Source organism: Anabrus simplex, chromosome 13 (genome assembly GCF_040414725.1).
Source record: "Anabrus simplex isolate iqAnaSimp1 chromosome 13, ASM4041472v1, whole genome shotgun sequence".
In the NCBI taxonomy this organism is placed as follows: domain Eukaryota; kingdom Metazoa; phylum Arthropoda; class Insecta; order Orthoptera; family Tettigoniidae; genus Anabrus; species Anabrus simplex.
Window position 1 is genome coordinate 77,238,090 of NC_090277.1, and position 21,988 is coordinate 77,260,077.

A 21,988-nucleotide genomic window follows, 5' to 3' on the forward strand; every position below is an offset into this window, starting at 1 on the left:
TGTGATGGACTCATTGGGAATGACAGAGTGCTGGAACTGAAAGGTGTGCCAAGCCATGAATATGACAAAGTATCTGCCAGTATTGCACCTTATTTAATTGAGGACAAAGATGGCATACATTTAAAGCAGTCACACAACTATTATTTTCAAGTGCAAGGACAGTTGTTTATCACTGATAGAGAGTTCTGTAGTTTTGCTGTCTACACAGCTGTTGATATGGTAATCATAAACATTGAGAGGAATGAGGAGTTTATTCAAGAAATGCTACCACAGCTTGAGAAATTTTACTATGAGTACTTTATTCCAGCTTTAATGGAGAACTAGGTCCATGAGCCCTTGGTATAAATGAACACTAAATGAACAATTATATCATGCTTCCAGCAATTGCTCACTTGTAACGTAATATAGTCTACCTACCATATTTTGCTTTAGTAGGCTTCATTTTATTGTAAATAAATACATACTACCTATCACATGATTGATCTCCTGAAATTGCACAACATGTAACATACAAAAATAATCCTACCTGACAGAGGAACTTTGCTTATGTGTAGCTTTGTTTGTAGAATTTTGTATGTTTTCCCTAAGCCTATAGCCCTTTCAATGTGTATTCTTTTGGAAGCAATTCTCCTTGTCATGGTATTTTCCATGGTGGAGAATTGCCTTTTCCCTTTCAAGAAGGGTGGAATATTTACACTTACTCCCTTTGAGCAAAGTAGGTCTTGAATTTGAAATCCTCGGTCAACCATTACTGAGTCACCTTCTTCCAACAAGTCAATAATATTAGATTTTATGAACAACTGCCTGTCTGAAACTGATCCACCATACGCATCTGATATAAAACACACAAATCCTGATGGATTTATTCCAATCAGTACCTTCACAGTGTTACAGTTTTTGTACGTAGAAAATGTTTCCTGTTGGGCACTAGAACTCTTAGGCTTCATTATTGGAATTTCAGTACAGTCTAAAATTACTCTTGTGTTAGGGTATTGCTTCTTAAATTCCATAGGGGAGTTTTCCCTCACAGTCTTCTGATCAACCCAAATATTTAATTCTTTGAACTGGCAATACATAAAATTTATCCATACAGAAAAAATTAGCCCTACTGTTGTTACATTTAAACCAAAATCATAAGCAAGTTCCTTATCTGTTTTTGCCATTCTCAATTTCATCATTGTTAAAAAGAAACAGTATTCTGGTGAAATTGGAAATACCTGCAGACTAAATCTATCCCTTCCCAGGGCTTGAAACACTAAATAAAAATGATCTCTGTTGTCAAAACCTGTGAAGAGTTGCACTGCACCAGATATTGTTAGAAGTCTTTCAATATCAAGTACACCCTCACTGTCTTTGGTTTGGCATGCAACATCCCTAAATAAGTTACCAGTACCGCTTGATAATGGAAGGTTCACATTTTCATTAACACTAGATGACTGACACTCTTCAAATGCTGCTATAGGTAAGTCATTGGTGTCCAGAAGCACAGCTGTGTCTTGCCTTGTCATCAGATCATCCTCCTTCTTTCCTCTGTTACGTGCCCTAACCTCTCTCATCGTTACATCTGAGCCGGTGTCAGGAGTCCAGGGAAATACAGATGGCACTGCATGTACTTTCAACCGCGACCTTTCACCTAAAAAATCAAAATATTCATAGTCATTCGAACGATAATATAATTGCAAGTGGCATGTACCTCTCTGCTGTACCTCTACACACACTTTAACACATTTAATTTTAAATAGACTATAGGCGTACTAGTAATCATTTATATACTTATCTACGTACCTAACAAAGTCGTTCTATAATCATCGCTCCTAAAATGTGCTGAACAGACTCTATCATTCTTCGTAATCTGGCTCAGTTTAAGATTCTTCCTTCTGATAGAATGTATCCACTGTTTTCTAAGTTTCACATCTTTCGGAAACTGATGGAACGAAAATGGCATGCCTCGGCTTTTGCACAATGGCACACAACAGTAATCCGGCATTTTTATTGAATCTCAGGATACCACAATAATACTAATGAGTCAATTAAATGACAGCGATATTCTAACCTTCAAGCCCTGAAACAAATGAAGGTGGAATGGCGTAGTCCGAGTAGTACACGCGCGCTACCTATTGGTACTAGTTCAGGATAACCCTATTGCTAAAGACAAGTTAACACGTTTCCGTGAGATTTCCGAACGCATTTGCCAGTGAGCTTCTTTTGTTTCTTTACGTACAGAGCTCCGAGCGATATATTGGAACTAGAATTTGTCATTCATGGTTGACATTATTGTAGGTTATGGTTAGCGGAGACAAGTCAAGTAAGAGGCAACAATAGCGTTATTATAATGAGTACGAGACAAAGGTTATTATAGATGTAATTTGAATGTATGCGAGTGTGCTTGGATAATACAAAGACGTATGATTATATCTCAACATTCAATACATTCTTATATGAGTGCAATGTAAGGCTCCTACAACACCGCAAACATGTGATAATTGACATGATTTTCGGGCATTCTTTTACTGCGGGGAAATTTATGTAATGCGTTCCCAATGCCGCAAAAGCAGCAGAAACTCTGCAGAATTCTACACACATGAACATAATCTCCTACAATTACATGAAAAGAGTCTGAAGCATAATATCGAAGAATTGCTGCTATGAAGACACTGATAAGTTTCAATCTGTTGTAAACTCCAACCTATTTTTAATTTCTTCTATTACCTTGTTCATTATGATTTTGGTAATTAGCCTCTCAGCGTGGGACGACTTTCACTACCTGGCTACCCTGTGCTGCGGGAGGAGTATAGCACTAAGCATGCTATGAGTGCAGGCTTTTAGTTAATCGGGTGTAAATGACAACCGGTTCAATGGATTTTACCAAAATGTCCAGTTTGTTATTATTACATAAACACACAAACAGCATAATTTACTGAAATTATCCAAGGTAAATGAAGTGGAGAAATCTTCTGAGCTTTCAAATCGGACAATAGATATGGCTGAACCAAATATAGAAGTAGCTAGTACCCGGATTTTTTGAGAAATAAAATCCCAATACAGGTTTCTGTACTGTGCTCATGAACATACACAATGCAAAAACTACATATATTTCCTACACAGTAACCGGTACACATTCATTTACCCTCGATCGGAACGGAAATAACATACCGTGTGATCGCATGCGATGTTGAGTATAAATATCTGCCTATTCCCAGTGGCGGCTCGTGAAAAAATCGTCCTACGTGCTACAAAAAAAACAAACTAAATACGCTGTTTTAAATCTGCATATTGCCATGATGAACAACGCATACTTCAAACTTGGTAATAATACTAATAATAATAATAATAAAATTAATAATAATAATAATAATAATAATAATAATAATAATAATAATAATAATAATAATAATAATAATACAACTTTTCTCACAATTTATAACTCAGAACAAACAAAAACAACATTAATTTGGAAGCAGATGAATTCTTCGACAACTGTCTACGATATAAATAATTCATTGGAGAAATATTGTTTTTACTAACCTAATGGCGCAACTTATATCAGTGCAAATAGAATCGTGGGAATATAGATCCCCACTAAGAACACTAATTTTATTTAACTTTACATACACTGCAGTGGATAAATAATTTGATAAATCTTCGTATAAACTTTAGCACTAACACAATGACAGAAAAAACACGCACCAGTAATATAACCGCCAGATTAAAAACCGCACAAAGCAACTGAAAGAGCTGCCAACTGATTCATTGAGACCTCCCCTATTACCACAGTAAATGTCTGGCTCCATGGCTAAATGGTTAGCGCGCTGGCCTTTGGTCACAGGGATCCCGGGTTCGATTCCCGGCAGGGTCTGGAATTTTAACCATCATTGGGTGTACGTGTTGTCTTCATCATCATTTCATCCTCATCACCACTCGCAGGTCGCCTACGGGCGTCAAATCAAAAGATCTGCATCTGGCGAGTCGAACATGTCCTCGGATACTTCCGGCACTAAAAGCCATACGCTATTTCATTTCACCAGAGTAAATTACATTGTAATGCGGGATAACATTTAGGGTCAGTCAAAGATTCTTTGACTCACTTACGAATTTCTTATTTTTGACACAAAAGGAAGATGGATATTTTAATAAGCATGTGTGAGATAGATTGCCTCCACTTACGCTTTACTTTCGAGCCCAGACGATGCTACTCTCTAGTGGCAGATTCGCTTACCACGTTCAACATAAACACGGCCGACTGGATCCCTCGCTGCGCTCCAAGGAGCTAGCTAGAGCGACGCATCAAGTCGGCCGTGAACTTAAGGGTAGCAGGAGACATCGAGTAATTCTACCCCCTTGCGGGAGAGGAAGTAACTATAAACGGGATCAGTGAAAGTTGATCCCGGTTTACGGTATACTCCGCCGGCTAGGGGGAGTGTTGCAAGCTTGGCTGCGCCTGCGTATTGCTTCCTTCAGGCTACAGGCAAGGGCTCACTTCACATGAGCACGAGCCTTGTTCCCCGGGAGAACGGCGCTAGGTGTTCGACAGATCCCGTCCTGATTTTCACAAAACACAAATTCATATCGTACTCAAAACAACGAAAAGGCACCAGGATAATTGTACTGTACATAAATAATATTCCTTACAGTTCCAAGCTACGTGCTGGAGCCCGGTAGCACGTACTGACCGGCCGCCACTGCCTATTCCACTATCATCTTTACGAACTCCACAGTAGAAAACAACTGAAAATTTTCACACAGGCTATAAGCAGTTCTTTGCAGCATTCTGAGACCCATAATTTGCAATAAATATTTCCCTTTGCCCTCTATAATTATCCATGTCTTCTCACACAAACCCACCACCAATAACATTACGGCCGATATTTTCCCGTGTATCAAAAGCAACATCAATGTCCCGATCACTACTTTCACTCTCAAATCCTATATCGTAGTCTTTGCTTAACGAAACTAAACTTTCCGTATCATCGTTCGGTAAAACGTCGTTAATTTGTGAATTCGCGATCACAAGAATACGTTTAGCTGCCATGATGTCAACAACAGAACTTGTTGGTTTTCACACGCGATATATCATAAATAGAAAGCGCACAATGTGCATGATACATATTAATACAAATTGTACTATTATTCACTACAAAGTTTCCTTATTGATATTGTCCTTTTATTACATACTAGAGCGTGATATACACTGACTGACAGAGCAAATGCAACACCAAGAAGGAGTGGTCAGAACTTTATGCCAATTGCAGGGTAGACTGACGTCACTGAGGTATGCTCATGATGTGAAATGCGCCGCTGTGCTGCGCACGTAGCGAACGATAAATGGGACACGGCGTTGGCGAATGGCCCACTTCGTACCGTGATTTCTCAGCCGACAGTCATTGTAGAACGTGTTGTCGTGTGCCACAGGACACGTGTATAGCTAAGAATGCCAGGCCGCCGTCAACGGAGGCATTTCCAGCAGACAGACGACTTTACGAGGGGTATGGTGATCGGGCTGAGAAGGGCAGGTTGGTCGCTTCGTCAAATCGCAGCCGATACCCATAGGGATGTGTCCACGGTGCAGCGCCTGTGGCGAAGATGCTTGGCGCAGGGACATGTGCCACGTGCGAGGGGTCCAGGCGCAGCCCGAGTGACGTCAGCACGCGAGGATCGGCGCATCCGCCGCCAAGCGGTGGCAGCCCCGCACGCCACGTCAACCGCCATTCTTCAGCATGTGCAAGACACCCTGGCTCTTCCAATATCGACCAGAACAATTTCCCGTCGATTGGTTGAAGGAGGCCTGCACTCCCGGCGTCCGCTCAGAAGACTACCATTGACTCCACAGCATAGACGTGCACGCCTGGCATGGTGCCGGGCTAGAGCGACTTGGATGAGGGAATGGCGGAACGTCGTGTTCTCCGATGAGTCACGCTTCTGTTCTGTCAGTGATAGTCACCGCAGACGAGTGTGGCGTCGGCGTGGAGAAAGGTCAAATCCGGCAGTAACTGTGGAGCACCCTACCGCTAGACAACGCGGCATCATGGTTTGGGGCGCTATTGCGTATGATTCCACGTCACCTCTAGTGCGTATTCAAGGCACGTTAAATGCCCACCGCTACGTGCAGCATGTGCTGCGGCCGGTGGCACTCCCGTACCTTCAGGGGCTGCCCAATGCTCTGTTTCAGCAGGATAATGCCCGCCCACACACTGCTCGCATCTCCCAGCAGGCTCTACGAGGTGTACAGATGCTTCCGTGGCCAGCGTACTCTCCGGATCTCTCACCAATCGAACACGTGTGGGATATCATTGGACGCCGTTTGCAAGCTCTGCCCCAGCCTCGTACGAACGACCAACTGTGGCAAATGGTTGACAGAGAATGGAGAACCATCCCTCAGGACACCATCCGCACTCTTATTGACTCTGTACCTCGACGTGTTTCTGCGTGCATCGCCGCTCGCGGTGGTCCTACATCCTACTGAGTCGATGCCGTGCGCATTGTGTAACCTGCATATCGGTTTGAAATAAACATCAATTATTCATCCGTGCCGTCTCTGTTTTTTCCCCAACTTTCATCCCTTTCGAACCACTCCTCCTTGGTGTTGCATTGTCACTGTCAGTCAGTGTATGTCACACTGTCCCCCACACCATTTACACTTGCAATCTGGGGTTGGGCCGTGGAATTTTTTATTCGTACACACCTTGAAGTGAAATCCATGCACCGCACAACGGGTAACCGTACGCCTCAATTCATAGTTAGTGCTTTTCCAATCATTAGATGTCATAGCTCCTGTGGCGTAGAATTCTATAGGAATATTTCTCTTCTTTTCATATGGAGTCTGTAATAGTGCGATGCTTTGCTGTGTACACGGCAACGCCATTTCATATCTCAAATCCTCGATTAAGAAAGGTTCCCTTGCCATCTCTTGCCCGGGAATATTTTGAAACACATAGGATTCTCTTTAAGTATAAAGATTTTACTTGTTCCAGCTTTACCAGGTCGTTCTTACTTAAGAATTTACACGTGAGTTCTAAACCATAAGTAACTATTGGAATTATCTTGAGTTTGAATAACTTGATCGCAGTTTCTACAGATAAAAGTCTTAGGCGAGAGATGTCATTTATTGCTATAATTGCCGCTGTAATCCTATGTAATCGATAAAAACTCGATAGATATACGCATCAAATGAAATATCGACGCTTCGTCTGTAGATATATCTTACTACATTTGTAGTGTACGGCACTCTACGCTGTGGTTAGGTATCTTTATAGAAAAGTTTCTTGTGACAACTGTAAAAAGAAGTATTTTCTTGTTATTGGTCGTCCGTTGCCTTCTTCAATTTCCACAAGGTGTATCCGTGATGATGATACAAACTTTCAGGGATGATGGAAGACGGCAAATGGATCAATTTGAGACAAGGGACGGTAGTTAGAGTCAAAAGTTGTTAATAATCCAAGTTGTTTAACGTCTGTCCTTTCTTAACAGACGCCGGTGTGTCCGAATTTTGTCGCGCAGTAGTCACTCCATTTGATTTCTTCTTGTGGGGCCATGTGTATGAGATACCTATCGAGACTGAAGAGGATCTCTTGACAAGAGTTCTCGCTGCCTGCGGCGCTGTACAAACGACATCGGGGATATTCGAACGGGTATGAAAGAACTTTGTGCGACGATGCCATGCCTGCATTGACGCAGAGGGACACCATTTCAAACATTTTCTGTAAACGCAGCAGCTTGTGGTGAAACTTGTGCAGGTAAACGGATTTAACTTTTGAGTCGATCGTTTCCGGACCATGGTTCCTTCCATTTGCTGTCCACCATCATCCCTGAAAGTTTGTGACACCATATATGGTCTTCTTACAGCAATACAGCCTCAAACTTACGATTTCTACGTGCTACCATTTTGAAATTTTAACAACTGTTAAGAGGTTTAACACAGGGCTGGTGCCATGTTAATTCAACACAAGGATTAACAGATTAGACTAGTTGACTCACCTGTGTTCCCTCTCTTCCTTTACGGTTCCCAGACCTGGACCCTCAAGGCAAGAGATAAGTACCATATCGACGCCTTTCAGATGTGGTGTTTGAGAATGATGCTCCGCGTACCTTGGACGGAAAGAAGAACTAATGCATCTACTATTCAAGAACTGAATAATTCCGAACGTCTCTCTTCTTGCGTCATAAGGAGAATCGTCCAATTGTAAGACGGGATAGTGAAAATCTGGAGAAGTGTATCATGGAAGGCGGAAGACCACGAGGAAGGATCAAGTTCTGCGTACCACCGGTCTGACTCTTCAGCAGACTTTAAGAGAAGCTGAACACCGTCAAAGTGGGCGCCGCTTAATCAAGAATATTGTGTGAAGTCACGACGCTCAGCAATGAGTTACACGACTCATGATGATGATGACTTTTTTTTTTGCTAGGGGCTTTACGTCGCACCGACACAGATAGGTCTTACGGCGACGATGGGATAGGAAAGACCTAGGAGTTGGAAGGAATCGGCCGTGGCCTTAATTAAGGTACAGCCCCAGCATTTGCCTGGTGTGAAAATGGGAAACCACGGAAAACATCTTCAGGGCTGCCGATAGTGGGATTCGAACCTACTATCTCCCGGATGCAAGCTCACAGCCGCGCGCCTCTACGCGCACGGCCAACTCGCCCGGTATGATGATGACTATTAACAGTTTGTTAATGTTAATAATTCTTTATGAAACGGTTATTTTGTTTAATTGTCTATTAAGTCTTCTTAACAGCTGTTGAAGAAACCGGGCCTTAATGTCTGGAGCACAGTGCACGCGTTCTGACATCCCCACAGCCGCAACTCTGCAGCCTGCTTTGTGGGAACCTTCCTACAGACAATAACTGCATCCACTTTCTCCTTGTATTTTGTCCATAAGGTGTTCAAATTTAAAATGAGTTACAAACATAACTGTTGTGATTGATAAACAAAGAGAATAATATTAATTTTATATTTCATTATGAAAATTAGGTTAGACATTTCAGAAACAAACGGCCGTTTCGCTCTGTTCCAGATGCACTGGGTGTGTGCAGACGCTTGGAAGGTGGCCACTGGTCAGTCCTTGTTCTTTGTGGGCTCGGTTATCGGTACTTTAGCCTTGGGAGTGCTATCAGACCGCACGGGTCGCCTCCCGACCCTGGTGGTCGCCAATGTCCTCGCACTGCTGGGGAACTTGGCCACGGCGTTCGTCACCTCACTGCCAGATTTCGGAGCAGCTCGCTTCCTCGCCGGGCTGGCGACAGACGCCAACTTCTTCATGATGTACATCATTGGTAAGTTCTCGTGCCCGCTTGAATAGTACGCCCTTCCAACACCCGACTCGCTCTGCCGGGTCTAGTTCACAGATGGAGCTATCATAACAACAGCAATAATAATAATAATAATAATAATAATAATAATAATAATAATAATAATAATAATAATAATAATAATAATAATAATAATAATAATAATAATAACTGTTACGGTTAAAGAAGGTGCCGGGGTGAATGGGTCTATCTACAATATCAAAATTAATTTAAAACTTGAAGTGAAGGTTATATTTCTTTCAGAACTTCAAACTTAACAATTTTTCATAACAATGAAACATCAGGTACAATGACAATTTTAGAAATTGGAAAATTCAAGATTCAGACCTTGACAATTCTGGGCTACAAGCCCTTAGGTTACAATTCCAGAGTTACCGGATCCAGTTCGCAACTTTAATTCAAACAAGGAATCATTTACTCAAAGGCAGAAGTCCCCTAATTCAAGAGCACTTGCTCCAAAAACACAATATCTAGCCTTCCAGAGGCACTCCTTACTATTACAAAAACTTGAAAAGAGCTAACAGGCACTTAGTTTCTTACAGCCCGCTCAAGGCAATATTACATCAAACTATTACAATCACTGGCCTCACAAGCCACGAATTACAAATGGAAATTGCTTAATACAGGGGTATCTAGTACCCAACCTACAGAGCCTTTGCGAAAAAAGAACAGGTTAAATAAAACGGCCCGAACACAAACTGAATGGAGGCGAACACTGCGCTCCAGGTAATGAAATATTAAAACCTATAGGGCTCTCGGCCGATGAAACAGGGGCTATTACCAAACTACTGAGGTGGCTCGCATGGGAATATCTTTAACATATTACAGAAAGGTTGCAAAACGTAGTTACATCAAAGCAAGATGAAGGGGAGCTTGAGAGGGTAACTCACTCTCTATCCCCGATTTCCAGTTAAAGATCTTATGAAGTTTTTACATTAGCGAAAGAAAAGTTACATTCTAGAAAAGTATTGTTACATAATTAAAGATTCGGACCTTCCCCTCGAATAAAGCTGCGGAGGTAGCAAGAAAGAATGAATTTATGTGGCCATTACCTTATAGATGTTCTGCTGACCGAAAAAAGAGGCGGCCCCGCCTCCTGCCTTAACACACACACAGAAAGACGATGATCAATTGACAAGGAAACATGAAAAGCCGTAGTTTATATGCCCTCAGGAAAGGTTCGAGAGCATTCAAGACCAATCAGGACACACCCTCTTAATTTTTATTGGCATATTCAAAGTGAACAAGAAATGCGGGGTTGGTTGAAAATTAATCACAACAATTCGTGATTGTCTAGATTCAAAACTGGCGGAAAGAAAAGGAAGTATTGCTAACCCAAAAATAAATGAACATAGATTCAGTTATGGAAAACCTAGGAATATGAAACTTATTTAAATTATAATTTCTTCCACCTTGCACCAGAGTGCATGATCATAATTTTTCGGCAGTGACATCTGTGGAAAAATGTGCAAACTTCTTGATATACAGCAAACAAAACCAGGAGAATTTCAGTCGTTTTAGGAATCTTCACAATAACGAAATTACTCAATATTTTAGTAGTGACATCTTCTGATTAAAGTTCCAACTTCATGTGGTATCAATTTCACCTTTTGATCGATAGAGGAGTTCATTAAGGCGCTTATTTTGAATGCGCGGCGTTGAGGTGTACCTCCCGGTACAATAATAATAATAATAATAATAATAATAATAATAATAATAATAATAATAATAATAATAATAATAATAATAAAAATAATAATAATAATAAAAATAATAATAATAATAATACTAATAATAATAATAATAATACTAATAATAATAATAATAATAATAAAAGGATGTCAAGGGTGTGATTATCGGAAATTTGGGAAGGAAAATCAAGGTGAAATATTTAACCTTTGCCGATGACCTAGCAATCATTACAAAGAGCAGAGATGAAATCAGATACGCCGTACAGAGATTAAACAATATATCATCAAAGGCAGGCCTCCAGATATCGTACGAGAAAACCCAGTTCATGAAAAATCTACATGAACATAGCAAAAAACAACTCCGTTGGAGATGAAAAATGGCACAAGTTGCGGCACAATTTCCTTCAAATACCTTCTCCATTTGCCCTTTCCTCCCCATGACTAGTGTTTCTGCTGCATAGAATGCTTCCGCCTTAATTATGTGTTATGTCGTCTTATTTCTGTTTAATAAATCTTTGTATTTACATTTTTGTCTCGACTTAATTTGCTCAGAGAAGATGGTTACCTAGATATCGACACTGTTGTTATATGCACAGCAGGCAATGATATCACGATAAACAGGGTTAAAAATCAGGTTGTGAGTTTCAATAACAGGAAAAGACCTCTCAGTTTTAATAACTGCGTCGATGGGGTGAAAGTTCCTTGTGTGGATCACTGTAAGTACCTAGGTGTTAGTATAAGGGGTAATCACATAATCGGGATTGTAAATAAAGGGTACAGATCTCTGCACCTGGTTATGAGGTCAAATTTCAGTTGAAAAACGATTCAGAGGAAATGGAACAAGCATGTTGGGAAAATAAGGTGCAAAGCATACAGAGTCTTGGGTTATTCAAACTACAACTTCATACAAAGGATCTCGGTAGCATGAAGGGTCTGCTGTCCAGCCAAGGTCAAGGAGTGTTCCTTTTATGACCACTTTTTGTGGTTCTGTTGCGTGCTATAAACAGAGGGATTTTTTAATGGAAACATATTCTGTTTCTCTATTACAAGTAAAAATATTCTACAATTATCTGTGTTTCTCAATAACAAAAAGTATTAATGTAATCTCCATATTGTACTGCCCGTATATACTCAAGTATTAAAAAAAGCTATTTTATTTCTAATTATTATAAACAAACAATTTAATAACTTGATGTAAGTGTAATGGACTAGTATAAGTTGGAAACAATATCCTCTAACCCATGGATAAATAATGGAAATACCGAGCTCGATGACGATGATTTGTTATTATTATTATTATTATTATTATTATTATTATTATTATTATTACTTGTGAAGTGTGGCTATGAATTTGTATATATCTATTAGTATTAGTGTTATTATTATTTACATAGTTATGTACGGACTTTATTTGGTATAAATCATGACCGTATTATTTGTGAGGTTATGTCATGGAACATCTGCTGTATGTATATTAATATGAGTTTATTAATGTAAGGAAACGTAATTAATAGTATACATCGCATTTTTACCTGTACATATGATGTATAAATCCACTGCAATATTGTGCAACACATGGTAATAGTCCAGGAACGGCGCATCTTGTCACTGGAACTGTATAGAAAATTATTTTCATTGTAAATAGGTTATTGGAGACTCTCGAAATTACGAGAAAATATGCTGTGTTATATTCTTCTAGAAGCCTGGCCCGGCAATGTATATAAAGAGGCAGCCTTGAGGGTTGAGTTGAGTTGTTTTAACGAGACTTGTGTGGAAGTCTTGTTAGCCGAGTGTTTGAAGTGAAGTATGTGAATTTTGTTGGGTTGGTAGTTGGTTGACATGCAAGTGAGCAGTCTTCTTCTTCATCGTAGTAGTGTTTTGTTCATGATGTGTGTGTGTGTGTGTACAATATGTATATATAATTTCTAAATAAGATAATGCACAGAATTAATAGAATGCCATGCGTGCGTCTTTGTGGCTACATCAAACTTCAAAAACAAAGAGTGATATTTTAATGACAATTTCAAGCCTATCTTGTCATTTTTTAATATTGTGATTTTAATTAGCGATGGAGGCACTTTCATGTGTGCTAGACTACGCCCTTTCTTCGTTCACCATCCCTGAATTGTATCTACAATTTGTGAAAAATAAATAATTATTATTACATGCTCAGTTTTGCTCGTCTGTTCCAGTGATGGAGTATCTGCGTCCCCAGTTCAGGACCGCTGGACTCAACCTCACGATTGGAGTCTTCTACTCGCTGGGCTGTGTCGCAGTGCCTTGGACAGCACTGTGGCTCCACACGTGGAGGAGGCTCATGTTGGTGGTGGCAGCAATGCACGCAGTGGTACCAGGCTACATGTTCGTGGTGCCCGAGAGTGCCCGCTGGTTGTTACAACAAGGGAGGGTCAATGATGCCCTCAAGTGTTTCCAGAGAGTGGCCAAGTACAACGGCAAAGAACTTGACGCGGTCCACGTCAAGATGTTCCAGGTACGATCTGACTACCCAAATGCAAATCTAAAGGTTGTACCCATGATGATGATACAAATTTTCAGCGATGATGGAGGGCGGCAAATGGGTCAATTCGAGATAAGGAACCCTATTCCGGAAACGATTGAGACAAAAGTTAAGCAAAATTCTATTCATTTATGTTCGTTTACCTGCACAAGTTCCGCAAGCTGCTGCATTCACAACAAATGTTCAAAATTGCATCCCCGCGCGTCAATGCAGTCATGGCATCGTCGCACAAAGTTCTGTAGTACCCGTTCGAATATCCTCGGTGTCGTTTGAACAGCGGCCCAGGCAGCGAGAATTCTTGCCAAGAGATCCTCTTCAGTCTCAACAGGTGTATCATTCACAAGTCTTTTCACATGGCGCCATAAGAAGGAATCAAGAGAGGGTGAGATCAGGTGAACGAGTGGGCCCCGAAAAAGGGCCTCCTCTTCCTATCCACTTTGCAGGGAATGTATAATCCAGATGTTCATGAACCCTCAGTTCAAAGTGAGGTGGGGTGGTGGTGGTGGTGGTGGTGGTGATGGTGATTATTGTTTTAAGAGGAAGTACAACTAGGCAATCATCCTCTATTTAACACTAATTAGAGGGGAAAAGAGAACGGATCCGACACTTCGAAAAATGAAGATATCGGTCAGAGAAAAACAAGGGCCACGAAGGGCGTGAAAATGAAAGACTCCCTAGCCCTCGGAAACCTAACAGCGTCGGGGTCTGAAAAGAACAAGAGTTGACCACGGGAGGTCGGATAGGATAGATGAAAGTGAGGTGGTGGTGGTGGTGATCATTGTTTTAAGACGAAGTACAACTGGGCAACCATCCTCTATATAACACTAATCAGAGGGAAAATATGTAAGGGATCGACACTTCGAAAAATGAAGATATCGACCAAGGTAAGACAAGGGCCACGAAGGGCGTGAAAATGAAAGACTCCCTAGCCCTCGCAAACCTAATAGCGTCGGGGTCGGAAAAGAACAAGAGTTGACCAAGGGAGGTCAGATAGGATAGATGAAAGTAAGGAGCCCGGCACAAGTAAGTGGAAGCAATGCCAGAACTCAGCTAAGGGCCCCGTGGTAGCCAACCCACGCTCCAAAGTTCAGAGCCCCTGAGGCCCCTTTTAGTCGCCTCTTACGACAGGCAGGGGATACCGTGGGTGTTATTCTACCGCCCCCACCCACAGGGGGAGGTGGGGCTCCATTATGTTGGACGAAGGGGATGTGGGATGTGTGTAGAACGTGGGTAGTACATCTCCGATCACGACTGTGTACTCTGCTGCTGTTAACAACGGACGGACGTTAAACAACTCCGATTATTAATCACTTTTCATTGGAACGTTTCCGGACTATGGTTCCTTATCTCAAATTGATCCATTTGCAGTCCTCCATCAACCCTGCAAGTTTGTGACATCATCACGGATACACTCTGTATATGAATACGAGTGGCCTGTCGCAAGTTGTAAGATTCATTACAAAATAAATCATCCGTCCCCCAGTGTGGGTGACCATAAGATTCCGGAACAACATAACTTAGTATGTAATTACAGTAATGAAATAATATTTTTCCTGGAAAATTCGTCGTTAGGAGATGCGATTTCAGGTATAAATGCAACTGTATAATTTGCAGAGAATATCTTATGATCTGTTATAAGAGTTTCTCTATGCCGTAAAAAGGATTTTTTAAATGTTGAAGGATAGTTGCTCTGTTCTTGGGCAGGGTATCTCTGGGTCCAAACCGGTGGCCTCTGACATCCCATTGACCAAGAGGAGATATGGCAGACGTTGTGTATAAATTGCGTGTTTTTCCAGATTAACATCCAGAGCTTGTTGCAGGTCCCTCTCGAAGCGAATGGTAGGATCTAACACCATCGCTTTATTTTCTTTCTTATTGACGGCTTTGATGTCCACTCTTCTCGTTGAGTCGTCGGTAGAGATCGATCTTTTCAGTTATGGTGTTAATTGCCTCATAAAAGGAGAGGAGTGGTTTTGTACGCCGATCACCCGAAAGCAAACTCCTGGATGTCTTGGAAGTTACCTCAATCTTCATCCAAATACAAAAATGTCGAACAACCTGACCTCAGTAAGATCGGTTCCCGGGTAAGACACTAGCCCAGAAACAAATGTACATTAAATGTGTTCCATGTCGGAATATGGCATATGTTCTAATGAAGTGTTTTACTTAAAATGATCGTTCCTGTCATATCCCTGAATAACGACCATTCCTCCTGGGACATTCTGTGTACATACATATACTAGCTGATGTACACGTGCTTCGCTATGGGATTCTCCCTAACTGAAGTCAACGTAGGTAATTATAAAAACGTCAGTAGTAAAATACTCGATCAAATGAAAAACCGCACATTTTCTAACAGTTCAAAGTTCACTGATATGGACTTAGTAACAAAAATCCAAATTCATGAATATCTTTGTGATTAGAGTCGGTACGGTAACAAAACCGGGCATGTTGGCCGTGCGGTTAGGGGCGCGCAACTGTGAGTTTACATCCGGGAGATAGTGGGTTCGAACCGCTCTGTCGGCAGCCCTGAAGATGGTTTTCCGTGGTTTCCCACTTATACACCAGGCAAATGCTGGGGCTGTACCTTACTGAAGGCCATGGCCGACTCCTTCCCATTCCTAGGCCTTTCCTAACCCATCATCGCCATAAGACCTATTTGTGTCGGCGCGACGTAAAGCAAATAGCAAGATAAGATAAGATATGATGAGATAAGATAAGATAAGATAAGGTAAGGCAATAACCTCCCATAACCTAAGAAACCACAGATCAGGGAGAGGGCATTGTTTGTTGTAGTCTTTCCTTATTTTTAATACGTGGAGTATACAAAAGTTAATGTAGAATAATAATTATTATAAAACACAAAGAAATCAGCATTAAGGAGGTGTCCAGAAAACATTATAAACCATTTTTAACACTTAGATGATTTAGGAATTGGCCAGAGAAAGAATAGCCTGAAATAAATGTTAGAAACATTTTGTTAATAAATAGAACTTGAAACAAAACAACTTCTCGAACATGCTATAGAGGTCCTTTGGATACCCCGGAAACGTGACCCGTAACCCCTAAGTAAAGGTCACCACAGAAGTCACCTTCAGTCCCTGCATACCACATCCGAATATTAATATTACGTTATCAGAACGTACAATTTAAATAGAATAGGACGGTTCATTATTTATATGCTATACGTATAATCTGCGTACCTAATAGCTCTAGACTTCAACGAAGTTATATTGTCTATGTTAATTTAAAAATGTATTTATTTATTTATTTATTTATTTATTTATTTATTTATTTATTTATTTATTTATTTATTTATTTATTTATTTATTTATTTATTTATTTATTTATTTATTTATTTATTTATTTGGTACTAACTAACTAACTAGCATATATCAATTCTTATCTCTATCAATGCAATTTTCGACATTCCTTTAACAATGTTGAATAATTTAACAGTTTTTCCGGGGTGCATCCGCTCTCTGTTCAACAACTTTACAACTGAATACAATTGAGTTTCGTTATCAATTTTCCTCCTATCCTCCTCATCCATAAATTTCTCCCGTATTTCCCTTGTCTCTATAAAATCTTTTATAAGATGTGCCCATCCCATTTCTTTAGAAAATGAACATGTTGTATCATCATTATTCCCTCTGTATGCTTTATTTTTTGTACCCCCATTAACCACCATATTATTCCCTGGAAGGAATAATGGAACTTAACAATACAGAAGTGCAAATACAACTAGAGGCTTTAAATGACATTATTGAGAAATATGGTCTGAAAGTCAACGTGGAGAAGAGCAAAACGTTGGTTATGACAAGAGAAGGAGGAGGAATTGTTAGTATCAGGGGACAAAACCTTGAAGTTGTTGAATACTTCAAATATTTGTGAAGTGAAATAATGCGAGATGCAAGGTCAAATAAGGAGATCAGCAGAAGGGTACAAGCGGGAAATTGTTCTACCAGAATGTGGTGTGGAACAGAGAAGTTCCTATGAACTGTAAATAGATAATGTACAAGATGTATTATACCCTATACTGTATTAACGTATGCATCAGAGACTTGGGCTTTGACAGCAAGAAATGAGAGTAAAATTCAGGCCAGTGAGATGAAGTTCCTGAGGAGTACGGTAAGGAAGACAAGGAGAGAGAGAGAGTAAGAAATGTTCAGGTCAGAAAAGAGATAGGGATAGAAAAACTGAGTGATAGGATAGAGAAGAATAAATTGAGATTGTTTGGACATGTTATGAGGATGGAGGAGGAACGGATGCCAAAACAACTGTTGGAGGCTAGGATAGAAGGAAAGAGGGCAAGAGGGAGGCCCAGAGCAAGATGGATGAACTCTATCAAGAACAGCATAAGAAAAAGAAGACTGGACCGGAATACAATTACTGAAGAGGGGTGGTGGAAGGAGAGGCAACACCCCGACCTGGCAGGAGCTGGACAGGGCGAAATGAAAATTATGATAATGATGAGTAATTATTTTAATGAAAAGTAGCTATATTTACATCATGTATTAAGTACAAGGTCTCTCATGTAAACTAACACCGTCAAAGCGGCGTTTTTATTGTCCGATGCATAAGCTGCAGTATTATAGGCGCGCACATAGTTCTTGACCTTGCAAGCATCAGTCGCCAGTCTGAATCCCAGCTGTTAACACGGTGAGACAGTTATCATTGCAACGTATTTTCGCGTGTAAAAGTTCTGGTCTCATCTTAACGGTCGTGTGAACAGTCATAACTGGCATAGAAACGATGCAACATTATAAACAGAAGTCAATAAAGGACTTTAAAAAAAAACCTTAATCCATACCATAACACTGTAAGAAATGATAATACAGAACGATAGCTTCAATCGTTGCCGAATTTCTCATGTTTCACGATTTTCCCTGTGTTGCTCAGTATAGTCAGAGTTATTCCAAATGCGACGTAACTTCTCCTTCCAATTACCTCGAATTATCGAGTTTTATTTATTTATTTATTTATTTATTTATTTATTTTTTATTTATTTATTTATTTACTCGTATCACAAGCAATACATCATATAAATTATTGCTTAAGAATGAGAAATAATTAGATAGGCCTAAATGGTAAACAAAACATTTGCTAGTTGCTTTACGTCGCACCGACACAGATAGGTCTTATGGCGACGATGGGACAGGAAAGGGCTAGGAGTGGGAAGGAAGCGGCCGTGGCCTTAATTAAGGTACAGCCCCAGCATTTGTCTGGTGTAAAAATGGGAGACCACGGAAAACCATTTTCAGGGCTGCCGACAGTGGGATTCGAACCTACTATCACCCGAATACTGGATACTGGCCGCACTTAAGCGACTGCAGCTATCGAGCTCGGTGGTAAACAAAACACACTAGAGGTACATTCAAAGTAACAATATCATATCGGACCAGAATTTGGCGAGATCTCGACCATTTGGTGTGGTCTTCGCTAAATTTTACATGGTGCAAACGAGAGGGCAGGAGTTGCAATGCAGGAGGTGCGCCATGGTTTGTTCTTCTCCGCAGGCATAGAGGGTTGACTCTTCAGATAGACCTCACTTCTCCATATTGTTCGTAGACCTGTTCAGACTGGCGACTGATGCTTGCCAGGTGGTCGAACACGTGCAGGCTGCTTGCAAGGTCAAGAACTATGCGCGGGCCTCCCATACTGCAGAACACCAATCGGTGAGTAAAAAGCCGCTTCGACAGTCTCAACTTACGTGAGAGACCCTGTACTTGATCTCGGTCATTTTGGACATTTTCCTTCTAACCCCTTCTCAACCCCTATGCTGATGGTGGCTGAACTTGGACTTAAATGTCATCCAGAGCGTAACTATTCATCTCAGCGGCTCCCAAAAACTATGAATTCAACACTAATACAGATCATCTTGCTTATTTTGACTTGTCACTCCACCACCATGTGTAAGCCACATGTCCATGATCACGTCATTTTCCTCTCAGTCTATAGTAGCAATTAGGTCTGAGATATTGTAGTATGCCAGAGCCTAGTCTCACTACGCTAGAAACTGACAGGAAGGAAGACAATGGAGCCACTGCCGAGGATTTCACAATAATTGAAAATGTTCCGCTACCAATAGAAAACAATCGTAGTGGTGGCACATACGAAACACCGTGTGTTTCGATAAGTAGAGTTGTAAAATAGATTATTGAACTGTGTTAGTCTACTTGTAAGTGCTCAAGGGTTATGTCAAATTTTCACGTGGTGAAACGATCCTTGAAGCTTAATTTCTTATCGTGTTACTTTCAGAACTCGGTGAAGACGGACAAGAACCCATCAGGCAGCTTGCTGGGACTGTTCCGCACTCCACGCCTGCGCCGCAAGACCCTGATCCTGATTTTCAAATCGTAAGTACCCGTCTGTTGATGAACGTTGTGACTATGTCTGATGTCAAAGTGACTATTTTCATGCTCCGTATTGATGATAGACGATTATAGTAAAGGTGTTGGTTCCACCATTTCAATAACAATTTATTTTGAAAATTCTTGTATTATATATACACTGAGTCATGGGAAGACACTGAATATTATGTTAATAACGAGTTGCTCCTCCACGAGCCCTCCAAGCGGCAGCACTACGGCGAGGAATCAAATCTACAAGGTGTTGGAATCGTTCTGGAAGGATGTTGAACCATGCATCTCGCATTTCTTGCATTGCTACCCCCAATTGGTCTTGTGTAGTTGGTGCGGGGTTCCTAGAGCGTGCATCAGCATCGACAGCATCCCATAAATGCTCGATTGGATTAAGTTTAGGGGATCTGAAGGGCCAACTTCACTGGAGAGCTCGTCTAACCATCTGCGTGCCACCGCAGAGTACTGACATGGCGCACTGTCCTGTTGAATCATGGTATCTCCATGAAGGTATTCTAGGACCAGAAAGGGATGCAGATGGTCTGGAAGAATGTCCACATAACGTGCACCTGTCAGCGCTCATTGCAGCCGGACAACGCGACCTAATTGCGACCATGAGAACGCCGCCCAGACCAGAACTGAGCCACCTCCCGCCTGGATACAAACTTCTTGACACGCAGGGTCTATACGGTACACTCTCACGCGCCCATCAGCTCGATACAACTGGAACAGGGATTCATCGGACCATACCACACGCTGCCACTCTTCCATGGTCCTTTGCTGTTGTTCGCGGGCTCATGCACGTCATTGAGCTCTGTGTCGAGGTGTCAGCAAAGGGACAGGGGTTGGTCGTTGGCTCGTGAAGCCTATGCGGTGCAGTTGCCTCCTTACTGTCCTTGTAGAAATGGGTTCCTGACTCCCAACATTCAACTGGGTGGTGATCTAACTCACAGTAGCCCGTCGAGCGCCCAGTATGGTTTTGTGGAGGTGACGTGATATCCGTTCTTTAAACACCTGTGGTCTTCCCGTGCGGTGGTTTACACCGGTGGCAACATTCTCTCTGCGATACTGAAGATCCACCCTCGACACTGTTGACCTCGGAAGCCCGAATTCGCGTGTAATCTCCGCAATACTATGACCTATGCGCCGCGCACCGTTCAAAGTCGGTTAACTCGCGACGTGTTGCCATACTCACGACACTGGTGTCTGTGATAGACTGCTCAGCTACGCCGCAGCTAGCCGCGACGCTCAAGGGTCATACACGGCACATTTTCTAATGGGACACTACTTCCCTTGACTTTCGGCCACTCAGTGTATATATTTGTACACATGGGGCTAGTTTTGACCCAAAAGTTGGATCATCATCTGCCATTTAACATAACCTTAAATCTAATTGGAAATATATAAAATATGATGTTACATGCATTCTAAAACTTTTCTGGTGGCCCACTGTTGTCATGACATCAATTTCTAAACATATCTGAGAATCAAACTGGGAAAGCAACAGGCATTAAGCTTGACTTCGAACAATGAATTGGAAATACACATGTGACCATAGGTACGTTCTAAAACACTTTCTAAGGGCCAAATGTTTTAAAAACAGCACCTTGTTTTATAGGTCTTCCTAACATATCTGAGAATCAGATTGGCTACATACGAGCATAAAACAAATTCACATGAAGCGAAGTTTCTTCTTCATCTTCTTCTTCTTCTTATTATTATTATTATTATTATTTTAAATGAAGTTTTTCATGAACAACCAAATGTCAACCTAATACTACATAATTACGACATTAAATTAATTGATAATCTGAAAAGAATAAAATAACGGTCATAGTAGCTACGTCTGTGGATCAGCGGTAGAGTGTCGGCCTCCGGATCCCAAGATTGCGGGTTCAAACCCGGCAGAGGTAGTCGGATTTTTGAAGGGCGGAAAAAAGTCCATTCGACACTCCAGGTCGTACGATGTCGGCATGTAAAAGATCTCTGTTGACACATTTGGTGTTTACCCGCCAAAATTCATTAAGTCTCAGCCACAGACGCCCAAGAGAGTTTCGGTTTACACGGTCTGCCATCTAGTGGGCCTAGAGTAAAACGGAATGTCAAAATTGACG

The 21,988-nt window shown here is 41.2% G+C and overlaps 1 protein-coding gene across 3 annotated transcripts in view; it reads left to right on the forward strand.

Moving 5' to 3' along the window:
- Window positions 1-21,988, forward strand: part of LOC136885116 (organic cation transporter protein) — an 83,671-nt gene that overhangs the window by 40,700 nt on the left and 20,983 nt on the right. For all 3 annotated transcript variants that reach the window (XM_067157576.2, XM_068230192.1, XM_067157575.2), the window contains exons 3-5: window positions 9,009-9,267; window positions 13,187-13,485; window positions 19,774-19,871. In XM_067157576.2, the coding sequence (XP_067013677.2) occupies window positions 9,009-9,267; window positions 13,187-13,485; window positions 19,774-19,871 (656 nt within the window). The remainder of the gene's footprint in view (window positions 1-9,008; window positions 9,268-13,186; window positions 13,486-19,773; window positions 19,872-21,988) is intronic.